The sequence below is a fragment of the Rhamphochromis longiceps genome, linkage group LG3 (genome assembly GCF_057381845.1).
Source record: "Rhamphochromis longiceps isolate RC_006_pf linkage group LG3, R_longiceps_female_GT1.1, whole genome shotgun sequence".
In the NCBI taxonomy this organism is placed as follows: Eukaryota; Metazoa; Chordata; class Actinopteri; order Cichliformes; family Cichlidae; genus Rhamphochromis; species Rhamphochromis longiceps.
This window is the reverse complement of record NC_140559.1, coordinates 67,747,862-67,764,148: the sequence shown is the minus strand read 5'-3', so window position 1 is coordinate 67,764,148 and position 16,287 is coordinate 67,747,862. Positions and strand designations below refer to the sequence as shown.

At 42.3% G+C, this 16,287-nt stretch overlaps 1 protein-coding gene across 12 annotated transcripts in view; it reads right to left on the bottom strand.

The window, feature by feature from the left end:
* Positions 1 to 288: 288 nt before the first annotated feature.
* Positions 289 to 16,287, bottom strand: part of ehbp1l1a (EH domain binding protein 1-like 1a) — a 45,951-nt gene continuing 29,952 nt past the window's right edge. For 9 of the 12 annotated variants that reach the window (XM_085400771.1, XM_085400774.1, XM_085400781.1 and 6 more), the window contains 13 exons: positions 14,767 to 15,093; positions 12,874 to 14,460; positions 12,481 to 12,631; positions 8,189 to 8,355; positions 6,476 to 6,524; positions 5,865 to 6,377; positions 5,738 to 5,765; positions 5,590 to 5,633; positions 5,367 to 5,478; positions 5,166 to 5,265; positions 2,890 to 2,963; positions 1,828 to 1,942; positions 289 to 1,269 (listed from right to left, as the gene is read on the bottom strand). In XM_085400771.1, coding sequence (XP_085256897.1) covers positions 1,176 to 1,269; positions 1,828 to 1,942; positions 2,890 to 2,963; positions 5,166 to 5,265; positions 5,367 to 5,478; positions 5,590 to 5,633; positions 5,738 to 5,765; positions 5,865 to 6,377; positions 6,476 to 6,524; positions 8,189 to 8,355; positions 12,481 to 12,631; positions 12,874 to 14,460; positions 14,767 to 15,093 — 3,361 coding nt within the window. In that variant the 3' untranslated portion in view covers positions 289 to 1,175. The remainder of the gene's footprint in view (positions 1,270 to 1,827; positions 1,943 to 2,889; positions 2,964 to 5,165; positions 5,266 to 5,366; positions 5,479 to 5,589; positions 5,634 to 5,737; positions 5,766 to 5,864; positions 6,378 to 6,475; positions 6,525 to 8,188; positions 8,356 to 12,480; positions 12,632 to 12,873; positions 14,461 to 14,766; positions 15,094 to 16,287) is intronic. The other 3 variants (XM_085400776.1, XM_085400783.1, XM_085400782.1) reach the window with 2 other exon arrangements.

Sequence of the window (16,287 nt, the reverse complement as noted above, 5' to 3'; positions counted from 1 at the left end):
ATCTGTAAAATGGCCACACAACAGTCCTAATGTTTGTATGTGAAACAGCAGGTCACTCTATGGTGATGAAGATGACTCATGCTGCATGTTATTGTTCAGTGAGGTTTTACACTGTAATCATACAACTATACATGTATCCACGTACAATTATTTGATATTCTGAAAACCACCCTTGTTGTTTTGAACAAACAAGTCTTTATAAAATCCTCAGCAGTCTTTTACTTTTTGTTGCTAAAGCAACAAGAAGAAGAAGAAAGTGACAACAAAGTAACAAAAGCAGTTTTGTGTCAGGAAGGTTTATTGACGTTGAATTTCTATGGAAGAATGGCAAATATAATCCCACAGTTTAAAACACATTCAAAATTGCATAAAATGTGTATTTAAGCTTTTAGTATTTTCCCGTCTTTACAAATATTTTAAATGTAACAGGTGTTAATAAAACTTTATAAAAGGCACTGCTTTTGGCGAGATGTAAGCTGTAGTACACACGAATGATGAACAGAGAACTGCAAACACAAGATAAAACCTCTGAGACACTTAAATACAAACTTTGATTTGACACGCTGAGCAGCGGGAGAGTGACATCATTCACATTTCAACAGGGCGACTCGCTGTTTCAGTTACATTTGTGTGAAGGCTACTCAGCTCCAATCAGTAGCACCTACATTTGTGAAATTCTCACCTTGACTTTTCTTGTGTTTTTTTTTGTTCAAAGCTGTTGAAAATCACACGTTACACCAAATTCAGCTTGAAACCATTAACTTTAAACAAAACGGACCCACACGGATGCTTTTTGTAATGTTGCAAGGCTGTTGGCTTTGTGCTGCTGGAGCTTCTAGGATCTATAGATCATCCATAGTCTAAGCCAGCTATTCTAGGCTTTCCAACCATTTCCACACTCAAACCCACTTTGCATCATTACAAACAGTTCATGAGGTTTAACTAGTGCATATATCAGGTAACAAAAGGGTTCCTAGTGGCACATGTTGAGACATTAAAAATGCAAAGCAGACCAAAACTTCCACTCAAGCCAAACTTTAATGTGAATTCTGAATCTTCTCAGATTCAGTGTGAATGTGCACTTACTGCTGACCTAAAACCACATCATTCATTCTGATAGCAGGTGACAGAGGAGAGAAAACTGCCTTGGCCCAACATTTGGAAGTTTGCGGTGGTCACTGCATCACACACTTCTCTTTCTGTTGTTTAGCATACTTCCTCCTGCGCTGCTCCAGGCCACGCTCCAGACGCTCATCCTCCTCCACAGCTCTGAGGACCAGAGGAGAGATGGTTACAAGCTGCCTGCACATGCTTTTGTGTTGGGAAAACTGTGGATGTCCATTTTTCTTTAAAAGTGTCTTTCAGTTATTTAGGGTAGTGACTGTGAAGGGAAGGCTGCTGCTGGACAGACCGACAGAGAGGGGGATGAGTGAGGTGACGGCAGCTCGAGAGGAAGAGCAGGTCATCTTCTAACTGGAAGGTTGTGCTTGTATGAACGTATATGAATGGCTGAGACCTTATAAGGCACTCTGACCCAGGTCATTTACCATTTACAACCAGAAGGTGAGGTCAGGTAAACAGGAGTAAATTCCTCATCAGAAACTAGTAAATCTGTTCAAAAACTACTGATGTTATCACCGACTTATTGCTGAGTCAAGAGGTTCAATAAAAATGCAAAAAAGATGGACGTAGAGTTTGAAAGCTGAATATGAAACCGTGATTTGCCTCCAGGCTCGTTGTGTTGTTTCATACAGGCTAATGAAATCCCTTTTTAGTTGAATCTGAAAGTCTAGGAATAGTTTATCATGTGTGTATCGTGAGTCTCACCCTCTCTCCTTGGCATCTATACTGTGGACCAGTTCATCCCTCTGGTTCACCAGTGACACCAGCTCCTGAAGCAGCAGCTGCTCTCTGTGTTTATGGGCCTGAGTCTTCTGCCACTCTGCAGCACACAGACACAGAGGTGGGACAGAGAACAGTTTAGGGAGGAAACGAGCTGTAACGAGCTGCTTCTTACTTTTTTTCTGTATAGATGTGGAACTTACTGTTACAAAGTAAGTTCCACATATCAGGATATCAAGTGGCAACGTTCATACAAAGTCAAGTCAAAAAGGAAATCTGACGTCGAGTTTCACGCTGAATTTAGTGGCTGTCAACTGTGCTTGATAAGACCTGCCAAATGAAAGGCTGACGCTCTGTGCAGGGACGTCACTACACAGGTAATATTTCTAGTGACACAGACACTGAGTGACTCCTGGCTTGGTGTGGAGTGAGAGGTTGAGTGATTAGAGGGTTGTGGCCACTCTGCTGTTGTCGACTCTGCAGCTCTGTTTTGAAAACATGTGCAGTGGAAAACACGTGACGAGTACTGAACTCTCTGAATGCTTCTTCTTTTTTACCAACTGGATTTTCTTGTTGTGCAAATTCTATTTAATTTGTCTCTATTTGTCGAAAAAGTGAGGGAGCTAGTGTCAAAGGTCACAGGAAGCTGTTTGAAGTGAAACATCTTCTGTTTGCACAGCCAAAGTTACTGAGGAAATTCATGTGAATGAGTTTGATGTGATTTAAAATGAAAGCTTTTGTGTCACGGTTTTGTTGAGGTGGGCTGTGAAACATTTCCTCCTGCCAAGTGAGGATGGAAAGGAAAAGTTTACTGACAGGCTAAGTCGGTGGTTCAGCCTGTATGTAGTTATACTGCATGTATTTTGTATTTCGGCTGCCACTACATGTACGCAGCGCACCAAATAGCAGCTGATCTCTCAGTAGAGATTTGCTTTCAAACAGAGGGTGTCAGTTCCCATTTCTTAGCTCTGCTGACACATCTCAGGAGCTAAACTAACCCTAATCAAGGTTTTAACTCCACTATGGGAACATGAAACAGTTTAATACCGTCAATTGCCATCATGTCCCTCAGCTCCTTGTTTAACAGCTCAAATCTTCGTTCCAAGTCTTGTTCTTCAAGCCTGTTAATCAGAACAGATGGAAATGATTTATGACACACAACATTTGTGTTTCATTTAACTTTGTCTTAGGTGGGAACCCCCAGCCAACATGTGAACCAAGATCCTTGCTATAAAGTGTTATGACAGAGTTGACAACTCCACCATCTGCTAATAGAGGTAAAATACCAAAATCCAAGGTGTGTGTGTGTGTGTGTGTGTGTGTGTGTGTGTGTGTGTGTGTGTGTGTGTGTGTGTGTGTGTGTGTGTGTGCGTGTGAATGGGTGAAGGTAGCATGTAGTAAAAAGCACTTTGAGTACTCAGAGTAGAAACGTGCTATAAGAGTATCACTCAATTTACCAAATACACCAATACGACCACCTGCCTAATAATGACGTTCCCGTCGAGACGTGGACTCCACTGCAGCCCTGCAGATGTCCTGTGGTCTCTGCCACCAAGATGTTAGCAACAGATCCTTAAAGTCCTGCTGGGCCTCTGTGGATCTGACTTATTTACTTTCTAATATTTTACACACCAACAGGAGTCATGATGAAGAGATAATCACCTCACCTATCAGTGGTCATAATGTTATGTCTGATTGGTGTACATGAAGCAAGTCAGCAACTTTGTGCTGAGATATACAGTACTATGCAAAAGTCTTGAACCACCCCTTACTCCTTTAAGACTGTCCTGTCATGTCAAAGTGGTTCTTGGGACACTGGCTGCTTTTTCACTTATGTTCAGTTCTGAGCTTGGACCTGACCATTTTCACAGGACTCTTCATTGTAAGGTAAAAACAGACCTACAAAAAATATATTCCTCATATACAATATATCTTAAAGTCACGTCCTTGAGAAAAAGGAAAGATCCCCGTCCGCTGACCCATCAACTGGTTACCAAAGCCTCGTGATAAATGGTGTCAGTGGAAGGCCATGGAGAAACCATTCTTAAGGAAGGAAAACAGGAAGAAAAGGCTGGCATGTGCCAAAATTACACAAGAACTCTCTGACATAGTTTAGGGCTGCATTCAGTAAGTGCTGTCTTAGAGCTCGTCAGAGTGAATGGAATTATTAACACAGATCCACCCTCTGGTAAATGGACTGATTCTTATACAGCACTCTTCTACTCTGCCAGAGTACTCAAAGCACTTCATATAACACGCCACATTCATCTTCTTCTATGATTTTAAGTGCTCACTAACTAACATTCACACACATTCATCAGAGAGCAACTTAGGGTTAACTCATTCACTGCCATTGACGTCTATAGCCGTCAATTGCAGTGAATGAGTCAATGGGTTTAACTCATTCACTGCCAATGGCTGGCAGTGAATGAGTTAATATCTTGCCCAATGACATTTGGCCTGCAGACTGGGATTGATCCACCATCTACCTCGTGAGCTACAGCTGCCTATCTGGAAAGCATCTGTCTGACAACAGCTTCATTAAACAGTAAACCCAAACACACTGCGAGTGCATTAAAAGCATACCTGATAGAAAAACCACACTATCAGGTATGGTTTGGCCTACGCAGAGCTTGGACCTTACTATTATAGAAGCAGTGTGGGATAAGAGAAGAGAACAGATACAACCGAAGAAGAATGTCCTACGTACTAATCCTGAAGATTACATGAAACATTGTGTAGGAGAGTTCAAGCTGTGTTGTAGAATGAAGGTGGTTATACTAAATATTGACTTTCAAGCTTGTTCAATTTGTACAAACTCAGGTTTTTTTGCCTTAAACGCTGTAATTTCATGTATTGTCTGTGAAGGTTCTCAGTCATCCAGGTCATCGTAGTCAAAGGAGCTTGCAAAGAAAACTGGAAAACACTAACATCATGTGGTCTGTTTAGTTGCTATTCTGGAGTTTTCTCAACAACATGGCTACGGTGTGGTGAATGATTATGAATGAACTTTAAAGTTCTCACAGATTAGTACTATTGACTCCTGGTTGTCTGCACCGTCCTGTTATTTTAGGGGAAGTTACAGAGCAGGTCACCTACTAATCAGATAAGTTGGTCGTTTGAACCCTGGCTGCTTCGGCCAGGCACGTCAAATATCCTTGGGCAATATACTAACACATCAAGTATATACATATTTGTAACCTGTCTCTGTGCTGCTAAATGAGCCAAGAGGAGAGATTTTTGTCTTAATGTCAGTGATATACTGGTATTCTACAGTTTCCTCTGCACAATGTGTGCAGTGTGTGTGTGTGTGTGTGTCTTACAGTAGCTGTAGATGGTCCTGCCTCCGGATTAAAGCATTTTTCTTGTTAACCAATGTGAACCATTCCTGAATCAACCGCTCCTCCTCCTCCTTGTCACTGCCTGTGGGGTAAAACCATCATTAATGTCCCGTCTTGGTTATCGTCTTCTTTGTTCTCTTTCTTAGATTAGAACATGGTGGGCAGGTAGAGCGGGTATTTTACCTGTTTCCAGCAACTGTCTGAGTTTCCTCTCCACCACACCTGCTCTGTTATCAACGTGATTTTGTTCTGCTTCCAAGGCTTCCATTTGATTCAGCACGTACTCGCTCGGGTCCTAGATACAACAATAATTACTCACTCTGCAGACGATGAGAGGAGAACAAAAGATTCTCCACAGACTTCCTGACGCACTTTACAAATTACAGTTAAACAGCTGCTTGCTCACCTGGCCCTCTGGTCTTCTGTCCTTTAACGCAGCATCCATTCTCTCTGCATGAAAAAAATGTAAAAATGAGCCACCAATCATTCATCATTATGTCCAAGTTCTGTTGTTGTTGTGTTTTTGCTTTTAGTTTAAGTCAAAGAGAACTAACCAGTTTCTGACTTCCTTTGGGCTTCAGCCTGCAGAGACAAACAACATCCACACACAATGTAGATAAGACAAAGAATGACATTTCAAAGGAATAAACAACTCAGGGGAGGCAACATGAGGTAACATACCGCTGATATGTCTCCTTCTTCGACTGACCCGCTCCTGCGCTGTGACCTACGCTTCTTAACCAGGTCAGCATCTCTGACATGAGAGAAACTAGACTTGAACAGAAAATGAGTCCGTGGTGGCGCCACCGGAGACTGAGCTGCACTCACCCCAGCAACCTGCGAGCGTTTGGTTCTGGGAGGCGGCACCACGTCCCTGCTGGCTTTACTGTCCTTCTCTGCAGTGCTTACACTCCCATTAGTCTCAAGACTTATACCCTCCTCCTGGAGCCTCTGGGCGCAGTAGCGAACAGTTGCCTCGGGGTCGTCTTGGGCTTCCCGGTCCCCTGCCACAGCATAACTGGACTCACTGGTGTCTTTGTCTATGTGAAGCACACTGAGCTCCTGGCCAGTGAAATATGTGCGGATCTGGTTAAGGTAGGTCATGACAATGAGGCGGTCAGGCACTGCAAGCATGACCATGTCTGAAGGCTCCATCAACCTTGAAATTCCAAGTTCAGCAAAGCCATTAAAAGCCTGCAACATGTTCAAATACAAGGACATTATAAGGACTTCCCAAATATTAAGTAATCAGTACTTGTAATTTCATGAGAATATAGGAAACTGTTAACCACCTTTTTGTTGTTTTGCTTGATGTCATATGGATCCAACATTTCAAAATTACTAGAAAAAGACAAAACAGGGCAACATACCACATTTATATCTTTTAAGTTTTCATTGAACCTTTAATTAACCAGTATATGCACTGACAAAGATTATTTTTCAAGGAAACCTCGCCAAGAAAGCAAACCAAAAACTATAAAATCCTGTGCAATGTGTAAAACTAATTTAAAATCAAGCATAAAACGACACGTTAAGACTGAGCAAGCAGTAAGTACAACTAAACAGATAATAAAAAGCTACTCTGTATTGTGTTGGCACATGGGATCCTTAAATTTAGTTAAATCTGTTTCATATAGACTACTAGTATTTTTTTTTCACAGTGTTGTGCAAATAGAAGGCGTGAGTGGACAAGGGATGTGGAATGCTAACATGCAAATAATCCCAGAGGAAGAGGTTGCATGAACGTCACAACGGACATATGGAATCTTGGACACCCAACATCTAGACCAACATCAAAACAACTATTAGTTCAATGTACCAACATTCGAAAGAAGATCACGGGGAGATATCATCATCCCCGCCATCTGAGATTGGGTACCAAGCTCAACAGGTGCGTGAGTGCGAGAGCAGCTGATCTGAGAGATAAGATCGTGGCTAAACTGGAAACCCTCCGTGCCAGATTACCAAGACTATGTAAAGTACCCTCTGATGGACTAGCAGAAGGTGTGAATGCAGCTTTATGGACAATCCCTACTGCGGCCATCACTGAAACCAGCCAGCTGATCTACACCACGGCAGCAGTGATAATTGAGATGCTTGGGTATAAGACACACAGCAACAAGGAGCAGTACCCTCCATGGAGAAGGAAACTAGAGGTCAAGATCAAGGCAGCATGGAGGGAAGTTGGGCAACTATCGGAGATGGGGTGTCTAAGAAGTACAGCAAGCTATTCACACCTGAGGCCTTAGAAACTACCAAGCAAAAACTAATAGCCTTGGCCAGCTGTTTGAAGAGATATACCAGAGAGACAGAATCCAGGAGAATAAACCAGATGTTCTCAGTGAAACCATCCAAGGTGTTCTCTCGGTGGCAGGAGAACAATTTGAGAACAGCTCCACCAAGCCTGGAGACAAATACTCGAAGAGCATATGGGAGAAGGATGCAACCCATAACAACAATGCTCAGTGACTAGATGAGCTAAGAGCAGACCATAGCAACCTCCACGAAAAGAGTCCAGTAACTATCACAGTGGCAGGCATTCAAGAAAGAGTAAAGGAAAAGCAAAGATGCCCCTGACACAATCCAGCACATAACAGCAGGGAGCAAGATGCTAGCAGGCAGGGAATACATGGAACGCCATAACCAAGTGGTCGGAATAGGATACAGGAACATCAGAGCCTGAGGTCGTGAGGTCAAAATGGGACATGCCCATCAGGGCGGTTGAGAATGACCAAGCTTAGATCCAGTAGGACTTCAACATACAGACGGACAAACTGGTGATGGCTAACCAACCAATATAGAATTGGCTGACTACATAACAATCAAAGCACTACATTTTTACATATACAATTAGCATTAAAAGACACAGAGAGGTAGCTAAACATTTGGCCAGTGAGCACCTGGAAAGCTGCACACAATAGCTGTCATTGCTTATAGTCAAGCTAAAAATTAAACTAGCAGTCCACAGTCTATCCAGTAAGGGTGATAGGGCAACTGTTTCTTACATCTTTTCTGGGTGGAAGTGGTGTAAGATGGCACAAAACGCGAGGCCGTTCCTCCAGGAAGTGCTGAAATTGGTAATCTTCACTCCCTTGTGATTCTTTGTGATCTCCTGACACCATTCCAGTAAGGACTGACTTGACGTAACTAAGGTCGGACTTCCCGGTGGATTCTAGAAAACACATTAAGATTATTTTGAAATTATAGTGACACAACTTTTGACATAAAGTGGAGAATTACACATTTTTAATTGAATAGGTTTAATGTGCATTAAACGTTAAGGAGTTTAAAGCTTTTTCAGACACATCCCCCGTTTTTAGGGGTCACATTTATTTAACAACAGTCAGAACCTGTTTTATAGACATGCCGAGGCTACTGTGTCATTAATTAATTAAGTAATTAATTTATTTGGGATTTTCTCCAGTATACAAATTGCCAAAAGTATTTGCTCATCTGTCTCCACATGCATATCACCATAACACCCCATTCTTAATTCATAGGTTCTAATAAGATGTCAGCCCACCCCTTGCAGTTATGACAGCTTCACTTCTTTTGGGCAACCTGGCAACCAACAAACCCAGAGCACATCTCCACTTCACTCTAGAGTCCAGTGGTGCCATGTTTTACACCACAGCATCAAATGGTTTGCATTGCACCTGGTGAGGTAAGGCAAGGATGCAGCGCTCACCCATTGAAACCTATCTCATGACGCTCCCTACGCACTGTTCTTAAGCTAATCTGGAGGCCGCATGAAGTTTGGACGTCTGCTGTGATTGACCTCTGTGCAGTATGCACGTCATTCTCAATCACTTTCACTATGTTATAATATCACCAACAGTCGACTGTGGAATGTTTAGTTGTGAGGAAATGTCATGACTGGACTTGCTGCATGGGTGGCATCCTGTCACACAGCCATGCTGTGATTCACTGAGCTCCTCAGAGTGGCCCATTCTTTCACATATGTCGGTCGAAGCTGTCTGCATGCCTAGGTGCTTGATTACCTGTGGCCAAGGAACACCTGAATTCAATGATTTTAATAGATGAGTCAATATTTGTAGCAATATAAATCACTCTTTTGTTTCTTTAATAGTCTATATCAGGGCAATTGGATTACAAAGATCGTTAGGCCAGATTTTCAAAACAAGGAATTTGTACCAGCCAGTAAGCAGCAGGTTATTATAAATTTCAAACAAACACAATGTTTTGACAAACAAGTAATGTTCTCTCAATGTTTCTCTTTTAAATCTGGTCATAACTCACACGGAAATAAGCATTTTGATCATACCTGACTCAAGTGGAAGTAATACAAACTATTAGTGGTATTTTCCTTTCAAAATAAAATAAATGTTTTGATGACATCAGACCCAGCACATCTTAAAGAGTACTTAACAGAAGTAAAAAAGAGCTATCAATTCTATCAAAGCTATCAGTGCACAAACCCATAGCAGTAACACATAAATACAACATCTACAGCTACACACTGAGGGAACAGGTTTTTTTCTAAATCTACACCTGTGACTGGGCGTGGCTTGTTAGACAAGCCACATTATGTTGATATATAGGATACAGTTACTTTGAAATTCCTAATGGGAGACGTGACAGAAAGCAAATTTTGACTCATAAGCTGAGTCAGTGCAAACCAAAGGAAATGATGAAGAGCACCGTCAGTCAGAGAGCAACGAGAGCTGATTTTTACAGAGTTCATGTGTGAAAAACTCGAGTCACAGCTGGAACTTTCTTAACATCAGGGAACTGGTTTGTGTCAACATCAATCCAAAACTTTATTGGTCCGTTAGCGTGACGCTCTTGTGGAATGGCTCGTCTAGGTAGGGTTAAACTGACGGTTCTCATTCTCAATATTCTGCTTTTGGGTTGACAAACAAATGTTGCATCACAGACTACTTGTGTCACTTGTAGAAATACGTTTAAAACAACACACTGCATTGTGGGTAGAATATTGCACTAAGCTGCAGGAAGTTCTGTTGGAATTACTGAAGGCTTTGAAAACATGTTTTTCTCTGTTTTACTCTGTTTCTGGCAGGACCATGGGCAGCGGCACTTGGAGGTTGCTACTAAGCCACCATTTGAATAGGTTGGGTGTACATACAGCCCAACTCATAGTTGGCTAAAGGTCTTTTAGCTTGGTTGATGGTTTATAACCATCAACAAGCTTCTGGCATAATTCTAACTGAATATTTGGCCACTCTTCTTGTCAGTTAATTTGGTCAGCTTCCTGGCACAGACAGAGCTTTTAAAGTCAACAACTTTTCAGTAGGGTTGAAGTCAGGGGCCAGGGATAACTCAGTAGGTAGCGTGTTCACCCCCATGATCAGAAGATCAGGGGGTCAAATCCTTTGAATGGCTATCCTGAGGTACTCTTGAGCAAGGCAGCATCCCTACACACTGCTCCCTGATTGGTAGATTCACCCTGTCCACTGCTTCACTGAGTGAATGGGTTAAATGCAGATGACTAAACAATTTCCTACGGGACAACATCTTAAAATTAGTTTGCTTTTTCTATCCCAAAACTGGTTTTGACACATGATTGAGATCACTATTGGAACACCCAGTTGTGTGCAAGTGCTACCTATGTACGTGCTGAATTGAGGTAAAGTTGAAGAATTTGAAGGTAGTCCTCCTCCTTAATGTTTACATCCATTTTGTGGAGTGTACCAGTCCCACTGGCAGCAAAACAGTGCTCTTCGGTTAAAAAGCCTCACCTTTAAGCCTCCAAATATATTTCTTATCATTTTGTCCAAGAAGCTCATTCATAACCTCGTCTCACTGTTAAAAAGGGCCTGAAGTTTAGTGGTTCCTTGGTTATTACTGAGCATCTTAACAAGTTTCCTCCCATCTAAGGGTGACAGTTTAGGTCTTCTTCCAGACCTTGACAAAGTGGTATAACTTGTACTAATGTACAGTTATTTGAACTAATAATCTTGGAATCTGCCGTAATTTGGAAAAGGCTCCAAGAGACTCTCCCACATTGAATCTGCAGTTCCTCCTCCTTAGATTCACTAAGTTCCTTCGACTTGGTGAACTGAGTACTGAATATTTTTGTCCATCTGTTTCCTGCACAGGGCAGCACAGTGGTGCAGTGGTTAGCACTATTGCCTCACAGCAAGAAGGTTCAATTTCATGACTTTCTGTGTGGACTCTCTATGTTCTCACTGTGTCTGTGTAGGTTCTCTCCAGCTTCCTCCCACAGTCCAAAGTCACCCAGTTAGTGGGGTTAGGTTAATTGCTGATCAACCACAGGTGTGAGCGGTTCTTTGTCTCAATGTGTTACCCCTGTGACAGACTGGCAGCCTGTCGCATCGGGACCCCGGGACAATATATTGGATAAGCAGAAGAGAATAGGCCTCTGTATTACCTGAGCCAATGCCAGTGACACAATGTGCATTGACCACTGCAGAACCGGAGTACCAAAGGTATCCTCAGTTATCAACCTTGCCCTTGATAGCCTGTGGTAGACCCCTTTATTTTATCCATAACGAGCTGCTTAATCCTCTGGTAAATCTAGTCGTTTAACCTTTAGAGTTTAGAGTCATAATATTTTCACCTCCATGCTTAACTGTGGGATGATGTTCTTTGGGTTATACACAGCATTTCTCTTCTGTCAAACACAGCTGGTCAAGTTGATCCCATGGAGCTCCAGACCAAGACAAATTGATGGTCATTTTATATTTCTTCCATTTTTGAATAACCACACAAACAGTTGTCACCTCATCGCTAAGCTGCAGCACTACAATCTTGTCCTTGACATTTTTTGGCAGCTCTTTGGACTTGTCTATCGTTGTGGCGAGGTTGGAGTGGAAGAAAGTGATTCTGTGGACAGGTGTCCTTTATACACGCGATAAGCTGGGATGTGTCTGTAATAGATGTATTGACTGATTGCAATCTTGATTGTGACCTGCCAGCCAACTGTGGGAGTCACAATTCTAGCTGGGGGTCAAATACTTGTTTATTTCAATGGCATAAATAAGGATTTATGCTTTGGTTGGTGTTCTGTCTCTCTCCATTAGAAACAAACCATAAAAATTTGAGAATGATTATTTCAAATGAGCAACATTTAAAATTCAGCACAGGACCAAATAATTATTTCCACTACCTCATGACTGGCTCGACTACTGGTTGTAGTTTAGTCAAAGGTGCACACCTTCAAACCCAGCAAGAGGCCTTTTGTAAATTTCAAAAGAATTCAGCTAAAATTTCTTTACTCCAAGAAATATATTACACCCAGTTATTTGATCAACTGTTCATATACAAATATACAGGTGAGTAAGCTTAAACGTACCTCCTGAGATGGAGATGTTGTTGGTTTCCTGTCCTGCTTAAGGGCAACAACTTGTGACTTGCTGTCATCTAAGGAAGAACAACTCAAACGCTTCTTATTCCGAGGCATCGGTACAGGCTGACCTGATAATTCTTCTCTTGTTTCCCTTTGCCTGGAATACACACAAATACAAAGCAAATTATAAAAATGTAAGCATCTTTATTCTAAAAGAAATGATCTATTAGTTGCTGATACGTTTCCAGACCATGTTGCTAATTTAAAATCATTTTTGAGTTTAGTTTCATTTTTTTTAAGGGATGCAAACTTTAATGTAAAAAGAGAAAGAAAAATATATACACATCCAAGTTAAAATTTTCCCCCTCACACATCGTAATGCATATTGACTAATCTTACCTGAACTCTGAACAACCTGCAGTGACAGACACAAAGCCAAAGTCCAACTCTTCATCTTTCTTTTCCTTTTTTAGTTCAATTTCCATTTGTTCACTATCTTTATTATCGTCTAGATGCAGCCAGTCATCCTGAGAAGCAACAGTACTTGCAAGGTGCCTATCGGTCTTTGCTTCCTGGACTGTCTCCATTACATACTGTTCAGTTACTGCCTCTACAGCCTTCTCACAGGGATCTGTAAAAACGTGTTCGTCTGTAAAAGTCCAGCCTTCAGTGGTCTCACCGAAAGCGTGCTCTGTATCCTCTCCACCTGACTGACTAAACTCTTCTTGCATTGCTGCTAGAACTTCCTTTTCCAATTGTAATGTATTGTCATATTCTTGATGAATTGTGACAAAACTTAATTCAGATATCGTACTTGAATCCAGTGATGGTGGGCCTTCCTTTGATTCCTTGTTACTGACAGCTGAACTATCTGAGATTTCAGTGTCGTCTGGGAAAAAATCACTAAGACGTTTCTTTACTCTTGGTTTCGGCACTGGCAAACGTGAGAGTTTTACTGGAGATTCTGAAGAATTATTATCCTCTGCTTGAACATTTTCCTCATTGGTTAATCTGCTTTTCCTTAAGTGTACACCAGCCACTACTTCTGGTTGGTAAACTGGGGAAAGAAGAGGAAGGTCTTTATTATGTTCCACCTCTGACAGTTCTTTAGCTGTTGAAGAAATTTGTGAAGGGCTACCATGCCTTGCTGACTGTGCCTGTTCTCCATTATCAGCTTTAGAGGCTCTTTCTGTAGCTGAAAGGTCACCAGAGAAGGTGCCACTGGAATGGATATTCGTACAAGGCTTTGGGATAGAATAAGCTGTTTCTGTTAGGCTTTCAGTTTCTGCAGTGACTGGTGCATCGTCTGACTTTTGAGGAGTTTTAATATTAAGTGCATCAATAGATGCGTCACAAGTTATTGCTGGTTGACTTAGTTCTTGCCTATCACCAACTGCTGCTTTATCAAAGTGGACTGGTTTATCAGAATTCGTAACTGTGACATTTAAATTCTGTGGTGTAATTCCCTTGTCACTCTCAATTGAAGGAAGATGTATCTCCTTAATGAGTGAAATAGTGCCAGTTTTCTCACAAAGCTCTGGTTTTGGGATGATATCGTGAGTTCTTTTGAGTGGGCTTGGGTAGGTAGCAGGTTGTGTAGATATTACTTCCGCATTAGCATCCTTGTTTAATGACTCCACTGGGACAACTTCAGGAAGGCACTTGACAGATACACCATTAAATTTGGGTTTGTGGTCTCGGGTTAAACTATCTTTCTTTCTAAGAGGACGTTTAGGAACTGTGTTTTCACTCTCACACTCGTTCTGTGGCGGGTCTTGAACTTTTCTTCTTTTTGGCTTCTTCCCTCGCTGCGGTACTGAACTGTCACCTTGTGGTCCATCTGAACTAACGTTATGATCACGTGAGGCTTCTTCCAAGGCAACATCCAACATTACTTCTCTATCTTTAGTGGCATCTGTCAGTGTCTCGTTTGATGTGGGCTTCTGGGAGGTAGCATTATTTTCTTCCATGCTTATTTGTTCAGGGCTTAAGAAAAACAAAGGACAAACTTCAGAATCATCTGTTCTTAACTTTGTCACATATTTCTACTGTGCATGCAACCGCCTATTAAGACAAAACCAAATCCTGATACACAACAAGTCATTAGAACAAAGCGGCACATCCAGGAAACAAAGGTTAACCTTAACAAAGCGACCAATATTGCAGTTCCATACTCCAGTGTCAGTACTGGCTGACTTTACCATCACAAGCATCCTGAGCAGTAAGCACTCATAAGCCAAATAATAGAGATGTTATCATCAAAAATGTACACACCATGCAACCAGCACTCACCCTTTTTCCAGCTGACAAGAAGACAACACCACTCTAACCTCATCCTGTTCTACCTCAGTCTGCTGCCTTGGAAGTAAACCTTCAGTGCACATTGGTGTTTGAACAGCGACCTTCCCTGTGAGTAATCTTTCCTCTGTATCCTCCGTAGCATGGCCGATAGAAGCCTCACACCTGTCCTCGATGGGAATGGTGCAATTTGTAAAGACTTGAAAAAACTCATCCGAAGGGGTCATTGTTGCATCCAAAGAAGAGAGAGGCTTGGGTTGGTGATCAGCTTCAGCTAACCCAGAGTTCGATGGCCCCAAGATTGATGCTACAGTTTCGTAACTGAGAAATGAATTCATATATGAGTGAATGAAAACTAGAACTATGTATAATTTGTCTCCTCTATCAGCATGTAGCTCATTACAGAAGCCAGTAAATATTGGCGATGTGTTCCCATGCAAATGCAGCCTAGTAAAGTTTTCACTTCACTTAAAACTACACATTTGAAAATTAAGGGAGTTTAATATTGTGGTGGGATGTTTTCTGTGGCTTGAGTTCAGGAGAGGGGTGGTGGAGTGGGTTCAGGGGTCAGTGCCAGGGGAGGCTGGTTAACCTGGACCTGGAGCGGAGGTGGAGTCAGAGTCACAACGTCACCTGTGCATGTTGGCACAGTGTCAAATAAAGTGAAAACTGCATCAGAAGCACAAGCAGTGTGCAGCATGTCGGGACTACGACAAAACGGAGTATGTTACGGTGGCGCCCAAGTTCCCGACATGCTGTGTACCCATGACCCGTGCAGCCATGGAGATGCTGGCTCAAATGGTAGCTGAGCGAGCAGGACAGGTGCTCTACACCATCGGCCCTCCGACGCCCTCCCCCAGTCCAAGAGCGACGTACAAGGCTGCAGTAAGGTGCTAACGGAGTACACAATGGGCTATGGTGGATTCGAGCTGCAAGCAGACCCTGGTTCACCAAACCTTGTGTTGACCGGGGGCATTGTTGGAAGCAGAGTGGGTGGAATTTAAGAGTGTGGATATCCCTTAATATCCCATAGTGCTGGTGAATTAAATGCACCGACTTAAGGCTGTGGTTAGCTCCCGACTTTCACACCCTGGGACCAGATTTGACTGGATTTAGAAAGCTAATGGGTGTCTGTAGGGGTGACATGTCAGTTTAATTCAATGGAATTGTATTTATATAGTGCCAAATCACAACAACAGTTGCCTCAAGGCACAGCATGCGGACTCTAGCGACATGGAAACAACAGGGCCTTCACTGGAGAACCCGCCGGTTCCAGTGATTCGCTCCATGGAATATTTTCCACTAGAGCATTCTCATAAAGATACTACACTCAGCTTTGACCGAGTGATGAATGGTTTTCTCTGGGTGCCACTTTAGCTCACTGGGATAAGCATGCAGCCATATGCCGTACAGCTGAAAGCAGCTGGCCCTGATTCTGACCCGTGGCCTTTTGCTACATATCTTCCCCTCTCTCTGCTTTCAATTGATACATTAACTGTATCTATTGAATAAAGC